Source organism: Oncorhynchus nerka, linkage group LG9b, assembly GCF_034236695.1.
Source record: "Oncorhynchus nerka isolate Pitt River linkage group LG9b, Oner_Uvic_2.0, whole genome shotgun sequence".
NCBI lineage: Eukaryota > Metazoa > Chordata > Actinopteri > Salmoniformes > Salmonidae > Oncorhynchus > Oncorhynchus nerka.
Window position 1 is genome coordinate 26,103,096 of NC_088424.1, and position 17,369 is coordinate 26,120,464.

Sequence of the window (17,369 nt, forward strand, 5' to 3'; positions counted from 1 at the left end):
AGGCAAACACACTATGAAGGGACATAAATGTCTAGAATTGAAAAATGTTTAGTTGCTCATTACACTACACTACATTTTGACTGCTTTATTAAAGCTGCAATATGTAACTTTTTGGTTGAACTAACCAAATTCACGTAGAAATGTGATTTATAGATCTGTCATTCCCATTGATTGCAAGTCTAAGAAGTCTGTTGTACGTGCACTATTTCTATGGATCCCTTAATTTTCGTTTTTGTGTCTTTTACTTCCGGGTTTGTACACAAGCTTCAAACAGTTGAAAATACAATATTTTTGTATATTGAAAATATATTTCACAACTGTTTAGATTGTACAAGGATACTCTACACTGTACAGTAGATGGCTTGTTTTGTTACATAAAATGAAATTAGGTAAACTATTAGAATTTTAGCAACTAGGAAATGGTGAAGCAATTTCTGCATATTGCACATTTAAAAAAACAAACAGATTTGTCGCGTTCTGACCATAGTTCTTTTGTGTTTTCTTTGTTTTAGTGTTGGTCAGGACGTGAGCTGAGTGGGCATCCTATGTTGTGTGTCTAGTTTTCCCATTTCTATGTTTGGCCTGATATGGTTCTCAATCGAAGGCAGGTGTTAGTCATTGTCTCTGATTGGGAACCATATTTAGGTAGCTTGTTTTGTGTTGGTTTTGTGGGTGGTTGTCATCTGTCTTCGTGTGTCTGAACCAACAGAACTGTTTTGGTTTGGTCACATTTGTTGTTTTGTATATTGTAGTGTTCAAGTTTATGGTCTTTATTAAACATGATGAACACTAGCTGCGCTTTGGTCCTCTCCTTCGTCCACAGAAGAAGGAAGAAGATAAAGATAAGATAAAACATTTTAATCTCTACAAAAGTGGATTATTTATCTTTAGGTTCCCTTAATGTTACACTCTATAAAATGGGGGGCTAAAAACAACCCAATTTGAGTTCTTTGGTAACCCAGCACTGGGACAATATTGGACAGAACACATGCTGGGTTATTTTGACCTAGCCAGTTGGGTTGCCTGAATAACTCTATGTTATTCATGGGTTAATTTAACCATTAGGTTAGTTTATTTCACTTTCGTCCTGGGTTGACGCAGCTGCTGGGTCTTTTTAATGTAATCCTTAGGTTATTGTCAGGAGAGTTGGCCTATTAGGGGTATGGTTTTAGATATGTATTTTTGGCCACCTGTGAATAAATTTAATTCCTGTTCATGTTAAGTTAGTAAATATATTTGTTCCTTAATTCTTTTTTAATGTGAAATATAGTAACTAGTTGGCATCTATCCTAATTTTGGGATTTGCATAGGCCTACAAGATATTCACACACTTTTGTAACCCTCATTGAATCTACTAAACTGCCAGTGTTCAACCTTAACATTTGATAAAAGTACAACATAACAGGTGAACAGGAATGACATTTAATCTCACGGGTGGCAACAAAAAAGTTCAAACAAATGTTGCCCATAATTATACCCAAATGGTCAATCACCATACAAAAATGCATGAATAACAATATAGGCCTACAAGTCTTCAGGCAATAAACACAGCCTACATACAGTACTTACCATATATGCACCCTTTTCAATCAAGGTGATAAAAAATGCCTTCAGTAATATTCAAAACATATTTGAAAGGTTAATTGTGGTTACCAACCACAAGACTGTTAAAATCATAGAATTAGCCATTCGAATTAAGCAATAAGGCCTGAGGGAGTGTGGTATATAGCCACTAAACCACAGCTAAGTACCATATCCCACAAACCCCCGAGATGCCTTATTGCTGTTACAAACTGGTTACCGACATAATTAGAGCCGTTAAAAAAGTCAAACCCGTGATATGTACGGTCTGATATACCACGGCTTTCAGCCAATCAGCATTCAGGACTTGAACCTATTGAACGTGCTTCCATTTTTGACGCTTGCACGCATGTGAACAAACAAACCCCTCTTCAAGTGCGAGGAAAAACAAATAAATCATTCACATTTCTTTTAAAATGTCCATTTAATTGTTTACCGTGAACAGTTTTAGTAGTAAACATTTAATAATAAAATGTGTGAGTCGAAACAGAGTAATACTGTATATAGTGTTGAGCCAAACAAATGTCTGGCACCAAATGAATGCGCTTGCGACCACACACTTTTCTCTTCCGGTAATTAACAATCAAAATATAGTGAAGAACCACTGCTACATTCACAAAACGCAAACAGTTTCAATAAATCATGTTTTTAGTAAGCTAGTAATTGATACATTAAGTATCTTGAGGCCTACCTGGGGAAAATATCGCCCAACCACGTCTTTTTCTTTGGTCCATTCGTGAGTAATATCTACAGAAAGCTGAGTCTATTTAGTTTAACCTAATAAGTCTGATGTGATTCATTAGAATCCCTTTCTGTGTGAAAGTCTGTTGACTCATCTTCAGGGATGGATGTAAATCAGCTTTCATGTTCCTTTCATAAAACATGGGATGAATAATGCTCTTTCAAGTTCCCAACAGGCAGCAGACATCAGCAGACGGAAGACCATCCAGATGTTTCCTCATATCATACAGGTTGGCATAAGTTAAAATCTATAATCATCTTTACTGTGCTTTTGAGATTTAGGTAGATTAAGGTTAAATAAGGATTGTGTGTAGCCTATGACTGTGCAATAGCATTTGACTTGTAGAAAAAAAATGATCTAGAGTTTTCCTTCCTATTTTCTTCCAAAGCATGTCTACTCCATTCAATAAACACTATGTGCATAGGCTATAGATGTCCAATGGTTGCCTTTTGGTTGGCTTTTGGTTTTGGCTTACTGTGTGTGTGAGTCCCCAATACACAATCCATTGTAAAGAAAAATCTCTCTGGATATTGGTGTGTTAAAACTAATGAGGAATTAGTTTGTTGATGCTAACAGTGTTGACTTGCTAACTCCCGCTCACCCACAACACTAGAGATTCCCCAGTACCAGTAATCCTGAGCAAACAGATGGTACTATCACCTATGACTGGCTCAGGTTTAAGCATACTCAGTGAGAGTTTGGGTTGCATATTTGTTTTAACAGATGCTTACAATCCACTGTAAGGTACTTTTGTGTTAATTGATCATTACACTTTTGGCTCCCCTTTTCAATTCTACTTACCAACACCCAATCCACATGTAATCAAATAATTCCAACTTCGATAGTTCAATTCAATTCAATCTACTACACTGTAATGGAGAAACGTACTGTAAAATGTATTTGAAATGTAACTCAAGTATATCCAAAGGAAATAGAATTACACTGTGCAATGTCTAAATTGGGTTAGAGATCAAGTTGAATGACCTGTTGATAATTCATATTGCATTTTCTGCAAATTGCTTCAGTTTATGTAATCTAATCTAATTGAGAGTGGGATCAAAACGCTCCCTCTCTTTGATTAACGCTGTCGCGGTTATCTTCTGTCAGGGGGGAGACAAGGGGGATGAGAGGGGAGGGGAGAATGAGGGGGAATCCAATTATGACTCAGAGCATTCAATCAAGCTATATCAAGATTCATATTTCATAAAGCCACTCTGCGCCCATGAGAACTGTGTACGCAGCATATTTCTCCTGTGGGCTGCCTTTTATGAAAACAACATGATATAAAACCGCATGCAGCCTGAAGTGGAATATCATTATCATTACTCCGAATCAGAATAGTCTCTTCCCATATCATACATACACAGACTTGGATGTGTAGAGTAGATAAGGCCAGAAGAGGAGTTGTATAGAGGGAGGCTAGAGAAGAAGTATTTATGTAGAGGATGCTGGGTAAAGAGAAATAGCACTGCTCTCAGGTCATCTGTAAGGTGAGTGTTTATGTAGAGGTGTATGGGTAAAGAGATTATAGCAATGCTCTCAGGTCAGCTGTAAAATGAGTGTTTATGTAGAGGTGTATGGGTGAAGAGAAATAACACTGCTCTCAGGCCAGCTGTAAGGTGAATGTATGATGCATGTGGCCCATGTTGCTGACACTGCTGTTGACTCCTATAAGGGCAGGTGTCCGGTGGCTGGGGCCAGGACATTCGGGTGGGGGCTGGTAGCCTGGGGGGGAGCCCTTGACTCCAGACCTATTACTCTGCACAAATGGCTCTGCCCTCCAGGACCATGGTGGCCTTGATCTCTCCCAGGGAGAAAAATGGCAGAGGTCAGCAGCACCTTTATAACCCTTACAATCCTCTGTTCTTCTTCATGCTGACTATATGTGTGTTGATACAGAGACTATGAACTGTACTGTACGTAGTTCTCATAGTCCCCAGGCTAATTGCTACCGCATTGTGGACGAGACTAGTAATAAACAGACCATCACTTTGAATGGATGGCTATCTTAAAGTGCTGGAACCATGGCGTTCCGATCTCTTCAACATAATGTCAGCCCTTTAGACTAAAACCACATATTTTGACCCCTCTCTATCATTGGCTAATTAGTTAGCCAATGGCATTCCCCGATGTGTCAAAGTTTGCCCTTTAACAAATGAGTCAGCTGAGAGGAGCATCCTAGCTTTCAAAGCAGCTTTTAAGCTTGATTGTTATGCATTCAATAGAGCTTCTGAGGACAATAGTAACAATGTGATTATTTGTTTCTACTGCCAAATCTGCTGCTTTCAATCTTTTATGCCATTTGAACAATGGGCCCAAATAGAGTTGTGCTGTGTAGTGTGTATATTCTGTCTTAGTGGTTTTCAAATGTTTTTTTTCACCACTATCACTGCACGCCATCTCTCTCCCCAAGCATATGTCACCCCATTACATATGTTTCAGTCACCAACATATTTAAACCTAGTTTTGATGGATGTGTGGCCTGGCTTGTTTTGATGGTCTAAAGTGCCGTCTGAGCTAAACCGATAATTGCATTTAAAATCAAAACAGTATTTTAGAGCCATATTGTTCCCTGCTGAAGTCATATCTAGTTTCAGCACAGAGGGTTCATCATAATCCTTGTGAGAGGAAGAGTCAACACAACAGAGCAGAGCAGAGCAGTGCCATCGCCTTGTCCACAAACAATAGGAAGATGTTACTCTGCAGGCCCTGGCATGTAGTGTGTGTGTGTGTGTGTGTGTGTGTGTGTGTGTGTGTGTGTGTGTGTGTGTGTGTGTGTGTGTGACCAGCCAGACCTAGGCTGAGTGAGCATCTGGCTTAATTGAGGGGTTGTAGTTATAGCTGGCGCTGTAATAGCGATTGATTGGCTGACTAGCGAGGACCATGGGCCGTGGCAAACTCAGGGAGAGGGGCGAGCAGGACCTGTCCTTAAGAGATAAGATAAAAGCAATATCTATTGTTTTTATTGGTGGTGTGTGGCAGGAAAAGTGTTTGTTGACATGTTTGTTCGTTTATTCAGTTATTCATTCATTAATTCATTCATTCCATCACCATTAGTGGGATTTCAGTATGAATCATTTCTCCTGGAGGAATTCAATCTGTATTTTTCTGTCAAAGTGTCCGCGTGGACAGATTATTCTGACAGTGTGTTCTACACTACAGTGTGCTCTACAATCGACACGAGCAGTGGGAAGCATTTGAACAAGTTTCTATTTTCTCTCTCCTTCAACACCGAATGAGAAAATGATAAATGGCTCTGGGATTTCGCTGTGAGTTCTGAGAGTGAGACTAGAAAGTATTTCTCACAGACCATGATCTCCCAGCACACTGCAGGTCAAATAGAAGAGCCAAGTAAATTCAATGAAATCATCTTCAAATCATTGCAATATTCATATTTATTCATTCATACACTAATCCTTTTGGCATGATGCCAATGAAGGGGATTCTGACTGAATTATATTCATACATACACATACAAACACACATGCATGCACAGCGCACACACACACACTCACACACAATTACACATCCCCACTCAGGGAGAAGGGTTCAGAAGAAACAAATAACAGACCCCTTGTGAGGAAGGAGGTGTGATTAGTCACGGTTAATCAATACCCAACTCCAATCAGTTTCCTCCTCAGCACCATTCCAGCATCCATCTTCTTCTCCATCTCACTCCACTCCAAATGGGCATTAATGATTAAAGACAGTGCCAACAGAGAAGTTCTTGAGGATCTAAATGAAGTATCCACTTCCTCTCCCAGACTCAGTCCCAAACCATTTGCATACAATAGGAATGCCATCCCTTTCAAATGATGCATGGTCTGTATTTATCTAGTCCCCTCTGATACTCTCCGCAACAGTTCTCATTGGGCATAAACAATGTTGACCAAGCCATCATCATCACTTCAAGGGGTCAATATTCCCTTTGACATTCAAATATGCATGATACTTATGGACCTCTCACTCCCTGACTGGAACTTGAGCAGTTCTCTCCCCTATCTCAGATCTCGGGGCTTGAAATCAATTTCCCCTTATCGCTATTGATCTGTGAGGAGACAGGCTGTCAGTCCTTGACAGTCTGGCCTCTCTGATTTAGGATGGGATCATCAGCCTGTATGAGCAACTGAAGCCCTACGATGGATTTATATCATATTCAGGTTGCTGGGAGGATCCAAGATGTCCGCCTGGCCGCATTTGTCTCTCTGGGCTTCCTATGAGACAGAGTTTAGGATTTAGATTGGCAGTAATAGATTGGATGTAAACCATGATTATTGATTATCATTCAGTTGATTTGATCACAATTTAGTGAGGGAGTTAGATCACGGCCAAACTACCCCATCCAGTCAATTATTCTATTTCCTTGCTCTATCAAGGTTTTTACTAAAACATTTTTTTTGAAATTGCAATTTGAAGCATTACAGCGTTATAAATGGCTCATGAATTACTCAGCAGGTTATCACATAATACTTAAGATGCTGTTTTTCTTTCATTAATTCAGAACACATTCATATTTTCCACTTGAATTATGGGTATGCTGAGAACAGAGGTACAAAACAACCAAGTCATTATCTGCATATCATACTCTGTGTTTATAGCGAATTGTTGCTCTTTGCAGTGCTCTTGTGTGTGCAACCGGGGAAAGGAATATCCAACCACTTTAGCGATTCATCGAAACACCTATATTGACTTGTCTTTGCTCTCTCTAATTAGTACAACAGACTTTAATTACTTACAACAAGAATCACAATTTCAAATTCTGGAGTGTTATGATCTTGTCTTCGGAATGATGATCATATTTAGTTTGTAACGATCATGCCGTTTGTGTGTGCCTGTGTGTATTTGTGCATGGTTTATAATGTAAGGGTGAAGCAGCCTGGTTTCAGATGTAACTCTGGTATAAAGAAGAAAGGCATATGCTTCCAACACAACAGATGTTAGTGGCAGGTTGCTTGGAGCGAAGGTTTCCTCATTTGGCCGGCTCACAAGGTGATCATGAAACATATTGCTTCACACTGCTCAGTGTGGACACAGCACTACATTACTATCCCAAAAGGAATGTCATCACATTATATCTTAGCTAAAATGGTAATTAGAATCAAATAGATGCCTAAATTATATATTTTTCACAACGCCTATGCCTTGATTTCCCGTAGGCAAAACATGAAAATGCATGGAGGTGTGACCGTGTGACACCTTTACACACCATTATGATTCAGAACACTGACAAACACCTCCCACATACACAACAGAGGGCTCTCTGTGCACTCACTGCACTGTGCCTCTCCACCCACATGTGACACAAAACACAAGCCACGCTGTCTCTAGGAACTGTATGGCAGTCTGAAACATCAAAACCTGCGTTGGGCTTTTTATAGCACAATATCTCAATTTAGCAGATCATTTGCAACACCTCGCTAGCGCTAGGTCCTGGATAGTGTTGTAGTGTTAGTGAACCTGCAAAAAGTTTGATTCAATCTCAGGTGTTTTCACAAAGTTACCTCAGAGGGAGAAGGGTTGAGGATCCTTTAAAGTCTATCTGTGCTTTTTGTTGCCATTTAGTTGGCTTTTCTCACCGTCTAATTGGGTTTAATTGATTTATCTGCCATGACGCTGGCTTGGCCCCAGCCTCTGCTGACCCTGCAGAAAAATACCAACCCTGCCGTCTAACAGCACTCTCTATGCTCTACTTCCCCAGCACACCCTAAATGTGTCAGAGAGCTGGAACTGCAACAGCCTGCCTGCTCTCGCTAGCTTTCGCTAGCCCCACATACACCAACAGAGCTGGGTGATTAGCAACTCAGATATAACCCTAAAGAGCTCCGGGGGTTGGTGGTGTTGGTGTTTGAACTGTAACTTCCCCTCTGTTCAGGGTCTCTTATTTTGAGCTTTGGTGGTGTAGGTGAAGGAAAGGAGGCCAGGTTTGCTGGTGGAGTGAGGCCCCGGAGTAGCCGTGGGGACACGACCACAACCAGTTGTCGTGTCTATGGCATCATTAAAGTGAAGACTGTTATTTTATCAAATCAAATCTCTGTAAGTATTAATATGTGATCAAACTAAACATGTACATGTAATTAACTAGGAAGTCAGGGCACCAAGGAAAATCTTCAGATTACAAAGTTATAATTTTTCTAATATAACTCTTCAGATATTTTAATATCTGATCAATTAGTCTTCTAATTAACAAATGATTCTCATTCCAAACGTCGTACATTGTTGGTTATCTGCACGAACCCAGCCATTACTATGAATCATCCATACATCAATTGTCTTAATCATTTATTTACTAAATAACTAAATAATCACAGAAATGCAAACAAACAAACAACACAGTAGATATGGTTTCAAGGAAATGATAGGGGAGGTTCCCTAGTGGGCTAAGCCGATATGACGGCTTGGTGGACAAAGGGAAGTGGGTGTGGACTTAAAAGGGTAGGAAATACAAAAGGAGTCACTACACAGTTGATAATTATATTAATTGAAATGCTAATCCTTTGCACATGAACGCTCGCTCATTCTGGAATAATTACAGTCAATATATATTTATGCCCAGTGTGTTGTCGTGATCTCTGTTGGAATCGTCAGTCCTTCTGTTGGAAAATTCATCCAAGCGTCTCTCTCTCTGCTTCCCTGAAGTATTCCGTGGTTAGAATGGATACTTCAGAGTACCATTCAGAAATGTTCTTATAGAATAGATGTTTTGATGGTTGTCGGTCTTCGCATCCCAGGTTGACATAATTTCTAGCTGCAGGCTAGTAATTAGTATCTAAGATTTACTCTTATTCTGTCGGGATCGATGGTCTCAGAGTTGAACCATTTCCAGCCGTGTAGACAGTGCTCCACGTGGTATGGTTGGGAATTCATCAACCATTACAACCATAGCTTAAACTGAGGTTTTTGTGGTCTAAACCCAACCTGTGCCCCCTCAGTGTCCATCGAGGTACGCATGGTCTGAAGAGGATTTCCTCAGGAGTGGATTTTATTCGTAACAGTAGAAAAGAGCTGTTCTATGACGCTAGATCATGTCTGTGCTCGCGGGGGTGGGCCAATGACTTAGTTAAACTTCAAAGGGAACACAATTCTTTCACATTAAGTGTTTAACATCATATTATATAATTTCACAAATAGTTTAATCTTACTCATTCATTTTATACAAGAATTAGATGCAAACCCCATAATTGAGAAATGTACATATTCAGAGATATAGTCATGTGTTTCCTGTCCTCTCTGAGGTCACCAAATGAAACACACTCGTCATTCCCGTCCCTTAAGTGTCCACAGACCATTCCCACCTTCTCACAAGTGGACATTTTGTATCCAATCCTAATTTGGGGGATTTAGGAGTTTGCCATTTGAAATGATTTGTTCTCTCTATGTGTCTCTTTCTGCATGGCCAGGGGGCAGGGGGAGAGAGTCTCCTCCAGGAATTTACGACCTGAGATAACAGAACCTGAGTGTAGGACAGAGAGAGGGGGAAGCCACTAGCTATACCCAAAAAGGGCCACGTCATGACACAGTCATCAGCAGCCTGAGTAAAATGTGTGTCACCTTGAGCTCTCTGGAAGAGGTGTCCGGAGCTCCGGACACACATCCACTGGGCCAGCCAGGGTGTGAAGAGGAAGGCAAAGGGAGAGAGAGGTGAGAGGGGAAGGAGAGATCTCTGTTTATGACAAGTGTGACTTCAGGGCTGAGAGAAAGTAAGCTGGGTAACAATCTGAAGCTGAGAAAAAAACTGCCTTATTCTAAAATTGATTAAATTATTAATTTTCCTCACCAAATTCAATTGATTGGACATGATTTGGAAAGGCACACACCTGTCTAAATAAGGTCTCACAGTTGACAGTGCATGTCAGAGCAAAAACCAAGCCATGAGGTCAAAGGAATTGTCCAAAGAGCTCCGGGACAGGATTGTGTCGATGCACAGATCTGGGGAAGGGTACAAAAAAACGTCTGCAGCATTGAAGGTCCACAAGAACACAGTGGCCTCCATCATTCTTAAATGGAAGAAGACTAAGACTCTTCCTAGAGCTGGCTGCCCAGCCAAACTGAGCAATCGGGGGAGAAGGGCCTTGGTCAGGGAGGTGACCAAGAATCCGATGGTCACTCTAGCAGATCTCTAGAGTTCCTCTGTGGAGATGGGAGAACCTTCCAGAAGGATAACCATCGCTGCAGCACTCCACCAATCAGGGCTTTATGGTTGAGTGGCAAGACGGAACCCACTCCCCCTTTCTAACATCTCTGGACAGACCTGAACATAGCTGTGCTGCAACGCTCCCCATTCAACCTGCCGGAGCTTGAGTGGATCTGCAGAGAAGAATGGGAGATTCTATCCAAATACAGATGTGCCAAGCTTGTAGCGTCATACCCAAGAAGACGCAAGGCTATAATCGCTGCCAAAGGTGCTTCTGAATACTTATGTAAATGTGATTTTTCAGTTTTAAAATTTGTAATAGTGTTGATAACTTTTCATTATGGGGTATTGTGTGTAGATTGATGAGGAAAACGATTTAATACATTTTAGAATAAGGATGTAATTATTACTGTGGTGGTAGGTATCCTAGTGTGGTGGTAGGTATCCTAGTGGTTAGAGTGTTGGACTCCCTGAGCTGACAAGGTAAAGATCTGTTGTTCTGCCCTTGAACAAGGCAGTTAACCCACTGTTCCTAGGCTGTCATTGAAAATAAGAATTTGTTCTTAATAACTGACTTTTTAAATGCCTAGTTAAAAAAAATATGTATATTATTCATATTTTTTCTATTGTGTGACGCTACAGAGTTTTTGGGGGGGAGGTCAACCAAATCATGGGATGGTGCCACAACTGAAAAACAAATGTTAGTCTGGATCCCTGATCTGTAGGAGGGGAAGCATGAATGGCAAAGATCCAAAAAGTTTAAAAAATAATAATAATTAGATTAGAGTGGATAGTGACAGAGAATCTCTTGTAAATGTCATGCATTCCTGACTCTGATGACAGATTGTACAGTGACTGTGTTTAGGATTCTGGTGACAGAATGTCGATTCACATTAGCTCAGGCAAGATAGGAATCTCAGTGAAAACGTAGCAAAATGTGGATAAAGTCAAGGGGTTTGACTACTTTCTGAATGCACTGTACATATACAGCAATAGAGAGCAGAAGAGAAGTGAGTTTAAAACAAAGAACTTTGATACTGTCTCTGTCCAGAAATTCTCTCTCTCTCTCTCTCTCATATGCGTTATAAATGGCTGATGAGGACAGCGACAGCGCCTTAGGTGCACACTGTACCAGATCTTGTCTGCTCACAGGTGTAGCAGCTCCTCCCTCTAACCACCTGTGTTGGCACGACACACACACACACACACACACACACACACACACACACAAAACACACAAACACAGCTGCTGTGTCAGAGGGACGCTGGGGCCAGAGAGAGTGGGGTGTTCTCTTTCTAGATGGATTTGTTTCACTCAACCATCGGGGGTGTTCATAGAGCCATAACAACATCATAGATACCCTGCTTTACTTCTCTGTTTAGACAGACCACACATGCTAATCATTCACGTTCAATTCAAAACTCCTTAACTTTGAACATATTATTTCAGCTATACTACAAAGGCATTGTGGTGATCAGTATATTTAGTTGTGGTGCTCAGTGTGAGCTTCATTGATAACGCCTGTTGGTGAGATGTGATATGAGGGGTCATTGGCCAGACAGTCTGATGAGAGAGACAGCCTCGCCAGGTAAAGAGGAGTCTTTACAGCAGGTTCTCAGGGCAGCTCTGCCTGCCTTCTTTTTACTGAGTCATTTCAGAACATAACACTCAGCATCTGTTCCTGCTGACTTCAACATTCTGGACTCTTTTCCCTGCTATGTTTAGTATAAAGGGAGGGATAAGTCTGTGCGTCCACTGTGGTCAATGAAAGGAAAGAAGAGAAAAACAATCAAGACCTTTGGTTTTAATTATGGATCTGAAGGAGCAATGTGGTAAATGGAAGAAAAAGGAGTGAAAATATTGAAATAAAAAACACTGAAGGTTGTTGGTAGTAATATGAGGGCCTAGTTAATAATAACATTGATGATGATGATGATGTTAAAGGCTCACCACACTGTGTGTCTCAGAGTGTCTGTGTTGTTTTGCTGAGCCCTGTGGCTCGGGACACTTTAATTTACTCCAGCTTTGGACCCACTCTACCATGTAAATGCATTCAATGTTGCTGACAAAGTATTTCAGTTGGCAGTGTTGCCATCTGCCCAATTCTCTGCCTTGCCTGCTCTCCCTTTAAATAAATAAATAAGTAAAGCGGTACAATTCTCTGCCTTGCCTTCTCTCCCTTTAAATAAATAAATAAGTAAAGCGGTACAATTCTCTGCCTTGCCTTCTCTCCCTTTAAATGAATAAATAAGTAAAGCGGTACAATTCTCTGCCTTGCCTGCTCTCCCTTTAAATAAATAAATAAGTAAAGCGGTACAATTCTCTGCCTTGCCTTCTCTCCCTTTAAATAAATAAATAAGTAAAGAGGTACAATTCTCTGCCTTGCCTTCTCTCCCTTTAAATGAATAAATAAGTAAAGCGGTACAATTCTCTGCCTTGCCTTCTCTCCCTTTAAAATAAATAAGTAAAGCGGTACAATTCTCTGCCTTGCCTGCTCTCCCTTTAAAATAAATAAGTAAGTAAAGCGGTACAATTCTCTGCCTTGCCTGGTCTCCCTTTAAATAAATAAATAAGTAAAGCGATACAATTCTCTGCCTTGCCTTCTCTCCCTTTAAAATAAATAAGTAAAGCGGTACAATTCTCTGCCTTGCCTGCTCTCCCTTTAAAATAAATAAGTAAGTAAAGCGGTACAATTCCCTAAAAATAGAAACACTAAAATAAGTTGGCCCAGGCAGGCCTCATTGTTGGAAGCAAAAACTTAGAGGGTTACGACTTCCTAATTTATCTATCCACAGAAACGAAGCAGTATCGATTTCACTAGGCATTTTTTAATTTCACAAAGGGTTCATTATGCGTCAGTAATATTTATCATAATCCAAGACGACTAGGTTAATTTAATGAGAAGCACAGTGAGACAGATTGCTGACCTCTTAACATACATAGACCCAGTCAACTCTTAATTAGGTTGCCCTTCACTTCATTACAGTAGATCTAACCGGAGTAGGTTAACAGATTATTGGCCTTTCTTAGATGAAGACTGATTGCCCAACCGTACACATGTTAAGGTTGCGTCAACCTTCAATTAAGGCTTTCTTTCACCATATTCACCATATATATTTCCGTCTTTCTTCTGACATGCAAAGCATGCTGTGGACGTTAAAGGGAGTGGTGGTTCGGGTCAAGAACACCAAATGTTAATGTCCTAGTACCTAATTAACTCACTTTCACTCGCAGTCCAGAATTACCTCTCATAAATGCATCGTTAAATTTCCATTCAAGGTCTGCCTCAGGGGCTAAACCTCTGAAACTCGTCATCTTGATGGTGGGTTAGCTAATGTGCTATTACGAGGCTTTCGCTTGGATAAAAAACACATAGCTGGACACTTCTGGGGGAGTGTTGATTTCGTTGAGCACAACACTAACACGTTTTAATATCTATATAATGAGGAAAACATATGAAAGTATCGGTGACTGAGCCCTAACCCAAGTTTTTTTTTAGTCTAGATTAAGTTCCTCGACTTTTCAGTGTCAAACATTTGCACTTGTTCAACATGAGAGAGAATGTGATAAATATTACACACTAAAAAGGAGCGTCAGAACCAGATGTACGTTCAGCAATGTGAATGTGTTTCCAGTGATCTGGTTTCTTCAAACTTAACAGGGCCTGCTGAAAGATCTGAATGAGCATTCCAAATCGTTCAGAAATGTGAATAAAATTCTTAGTGTTGTCGCGACTTCTACGGGTGGCGCTCGGTGGTCAGTGTCGCCGGTTTACTAGCCGCCACCGATCCCTTTTTCCTTTTCTGTTTGTTTTGTCTGTGATCCTTTCACACCTGGTTTAATATGGGTTTAATTCTGTGTTGTACAAGGGTAACCTGTTGCCTGCCGTAGTTCATGTGGGATTAGACTTGTGGTTATTGTGCTTGTTTGTATTTTGGATGTTTGTTGTTTTCACAGTTTCACACGTGTATTTAGTGTCGGTACTGCTTGCTGTTCCTCCTGTGTTTTGTTCCTCCGTGCGGTTGCACGAGTTTCCGAGTATGTGGAGTAGTTCTGTCTCTACCGTTTTGTATTGGTGGACTATATTATTAAATTATGCTTCTCAGACATACCTGCTCTCCTGCGCCTGACTCCTACACATCTCACCGAGACGCACTTCATCACAAGTGTATAACTATAGATAACTGTTTTGATAGATGGCTGATGATTTCTTAGCAGTATTTCTGCACCATTTCCAATAAATGTCACTCTGAAATATATGTACTGGAACGCATTAATCATCACATCACTGTTGGATGTGGAACTTTAGATTCCCAAACTGTTGTTTTTGCTTATTGTACAGAAGATGTGGGTTAGCTAATGTTAGCAAATGTCTACTGTGAATAAACACTTCTGAATTGGCTAGAAAATGTTTGTCAATGTGAGTGATTTGTTGCCCCATAGAGTGCATGTTCACAGAATTAATGCTAAATGAATGAACAATAAATACCACGTCATCTTCCTGAGGGATGGGGGCAGGGGGGCAAGAGTGGGGCTCCAGATTGCAGGGCTCCAGATTGCAGGGCTCCAGATTGCAGGGCTTCAGATTGCAGGGCTCCAGATTGCAGGGCTTCAGATTGCAGGGCTCCAGATTGCAGGGCTTCAGATTGCAGGGCTCCAGATTGCAGGGCTCCAGATTGCAGGGCTCCAGATTGCAGGGCTTCAGATTGCAGGGCTCCAGATTGCAGGGCTCCAGATTGCAGGGCTCCAGATTGCAGGGCTTCAGATTGCAGGGCTCCAGATTGCAGGGCTCCAGATTGCAGGGCTCCAGATTGCAGGGCTCCAGATTGCAGGGCTCCAGATTGCAGGGCTTCAGATTGCAGGGCTCCAGATTGCAGGGCTCCAGATTGCAGGGCTTCAGATTGCAGGGCTCCAGATTGCAGGGCTCCAGATTGCAGGGCTCCAGATTGCAGGGCTTCAGATTGCAGGGCTTCAGATTGCAGGGCTCCAGATTGCAGGGCTCCAGATTGCAGGGCTCCAGATTGCAGGGCTCCAGATTGCACCCATTTAGTCACATTTTCCGACCCTTTGACTTAGCTGTGCAAGTAAAAAAAATGTATTGGTCACACTGGTATGATCTGCACATTCTAATAGTGCATTAGTGCATTATCCTCGTGATTCTTGTAAGAAAAAATGTCTGCTCTGCCGCTGTGCCTTTTTCGCTGGGGTCACCTGCTCTAATGAGCAAGTCTCTCACACTCCCCCATGCGGTGTGCTCCCCGAAAAATGCCTCTCTCTCCTGTCACTCAAGCAGGGGCAGCACACAGTGCCTCCACACTGTTTTAGTGTTTATTCTCTCAGGATACTATCAGTACATGAATCCTGAGTGGCGCAGTGGTGTAAGACATTCCATCGTAGTGCTAGAGGCGTCGATACAGACCTGGGTTTTATCCCGGGCTGCATCACAACCGGCTGTGATCGGGAGTCCTATAGTGCGGCTTACAATTGGCCGTCATTGTAAATAAGAAATAGTTCTTATCTGACCTGCCTAGTTAAATAAGGGTTAAATAATACAAGTAAAAAACATGCACTCAACAGATTCCTTCAACAGTTTATTAGGTACACCCATCTAGTACTGGGTCAAACCACTTGGCCTCAAGAACAGCCTGAATTCTTCGAGGAATGGATTCTACAATTTCGGAAACATTCCACAGGGATGTCGGTCCATGCTGACATGATGGCATCTGCAGATTGGACGGTGGTAAACCACCACCACCAACCTGTATCGTTGACAACAGGCAAGATGGTTCCGTGTACTCATGCTGCTTATGGAAAATCCTAACTCTACCATCAGCATGAGGCAACAGGAACCGGGATTCGTCGGACCAGGCAATGTTTTTTCACTTCTCAACTGTCCAAATGTTATGAATTGCGACACTTTAACATTGAGATTGATGATAAACGTCTGAAAGAGATGTTTAAGTCCATACTAAAGGCCAACTTGATCGAATCCGGCATTCTAATGGAGTCGTTTTCTCCTGGTTTGGCTACGTTTCAGTCAACTACAAACTCCCCTAATCCTGTGGTGGAAAAGGAGGCTCTTGACCTGATCTGGGCTCTCCAACACTTCGGTTTGGGTACGGGTGTAGTGCCTCTAGTTGTATATATTGATTACACCCCACTCACCTTTTTACACTCTATGCAGTGAACGAACCAGAGGTTGATGCGGTGGTGTCTGTACCTTCAAGCTTTTCCCCTGGAGATTCGTCATATTAAGGGGGCGGACAATGTTTTGGTGGATGCGTTGTCCTGTGTGCCCTCTCCTTAGCCGTCCTGTTTAATACTGTGTTGTCTGTTCTCCGACAACTTGGTCTCCTCTCTTGGTCTCTCTCTTCCTCTCCTTTTCTTAATTTGCATCCAGGTGCCATGGTTTTTATGGGTGGGGGTGTGACGGCCCCTCCCTGCTCTGTCTACTCGGTTTTGCTGTGCTTACTTCCTGCAGGAGATTGGTGGGCGGAGCTGGGAGGGTCGTCAGTGCTGATGGGTCACACCTGTGAAAGCTCAGCTGTGGCATAAAGCCACTGTTTCCCCATTCAGCAAGAGATTCCTCTCTCCATGCATACCCTTGGTTGTGTCGTTGTGGCTTTTGCAGTTGACACCTAATTTACCGCCATTTATGCCTCATCTGATTATTGTTGAGTGTTTACTTTATTTATGGAATAAATTAATTTTGTTAATCATTTACTCAGTGTGGTTTCTCATTTGTTACAATCTTGAGCCAGGTTGTAACACACTTAATAAAACATTGTGAATGACTTTATAATGACAGAACTATTTTTTTTTTTGGGGGGGGGGTGCAACCAAATCATGGAATTGTGCCACAACTGAAAAAGTTAGTGCCACCATGGGAAACTGTTAGTCTGGAGCTATGATCT

The 17,369-nt window shown here is 41.5% G+C and overlaps 1 protein-coding gene across 1 annotated transcript; it reads right to left on the minus strand.

The window, feature by feature from the left end:
• Window positions 1-3,363: 3,363 nt before the first annotated feature.
• On the minus strand, window positions 3,364-17,008 carry LOC135565713 (BTB/POZ domain-containing protein KCTD9-like). Its single transcript, XM_065013609.1, has 3 exons — window positions 16,928-17,008; window positions 14,945-15,484; window positions 3,364-3,423 (listed from the first exon to the last, which is right to left on the minus strand). Exons 1-3 carry the CDS (start codon window positions 17,006-17,008, stop codon window positions 3,364-3,366), a joined length of 681 nt encoding a protein of 226 aa, XP_064869681.1.
• Between the last annotated feature and the right edge of the window lie 361 nt (window positions 17,009-17,369).

What these genes read in the sequence shown, in the direction of transcription:
- LOC135565713 (XM_065013609.1), bottom strand. Translation starts at nt 17,008, where the DNA reads ATGCCACAGCTGAGCTTTCACAGGTGTGACCCATCAGCACTGACGACC. An exon ending in CCACCAATCTCCTGCAGGAA is followed by an intron (nt 15,485 to 16,927) that starts GTAAGCACAGCA and finishes TGCAATCTGGAG; the next exon opens with CCCTGCAATCTGGAGCCCTG. An exon ending in TCCCTCAGGAAGATGACGTG is followed by an intron (nt 3,424 to 14,944) that starts GTATTTATTGTT and finishes CCCCCCTGACAG; the next exon opens with AAGATAACCGCGACAGCGTT.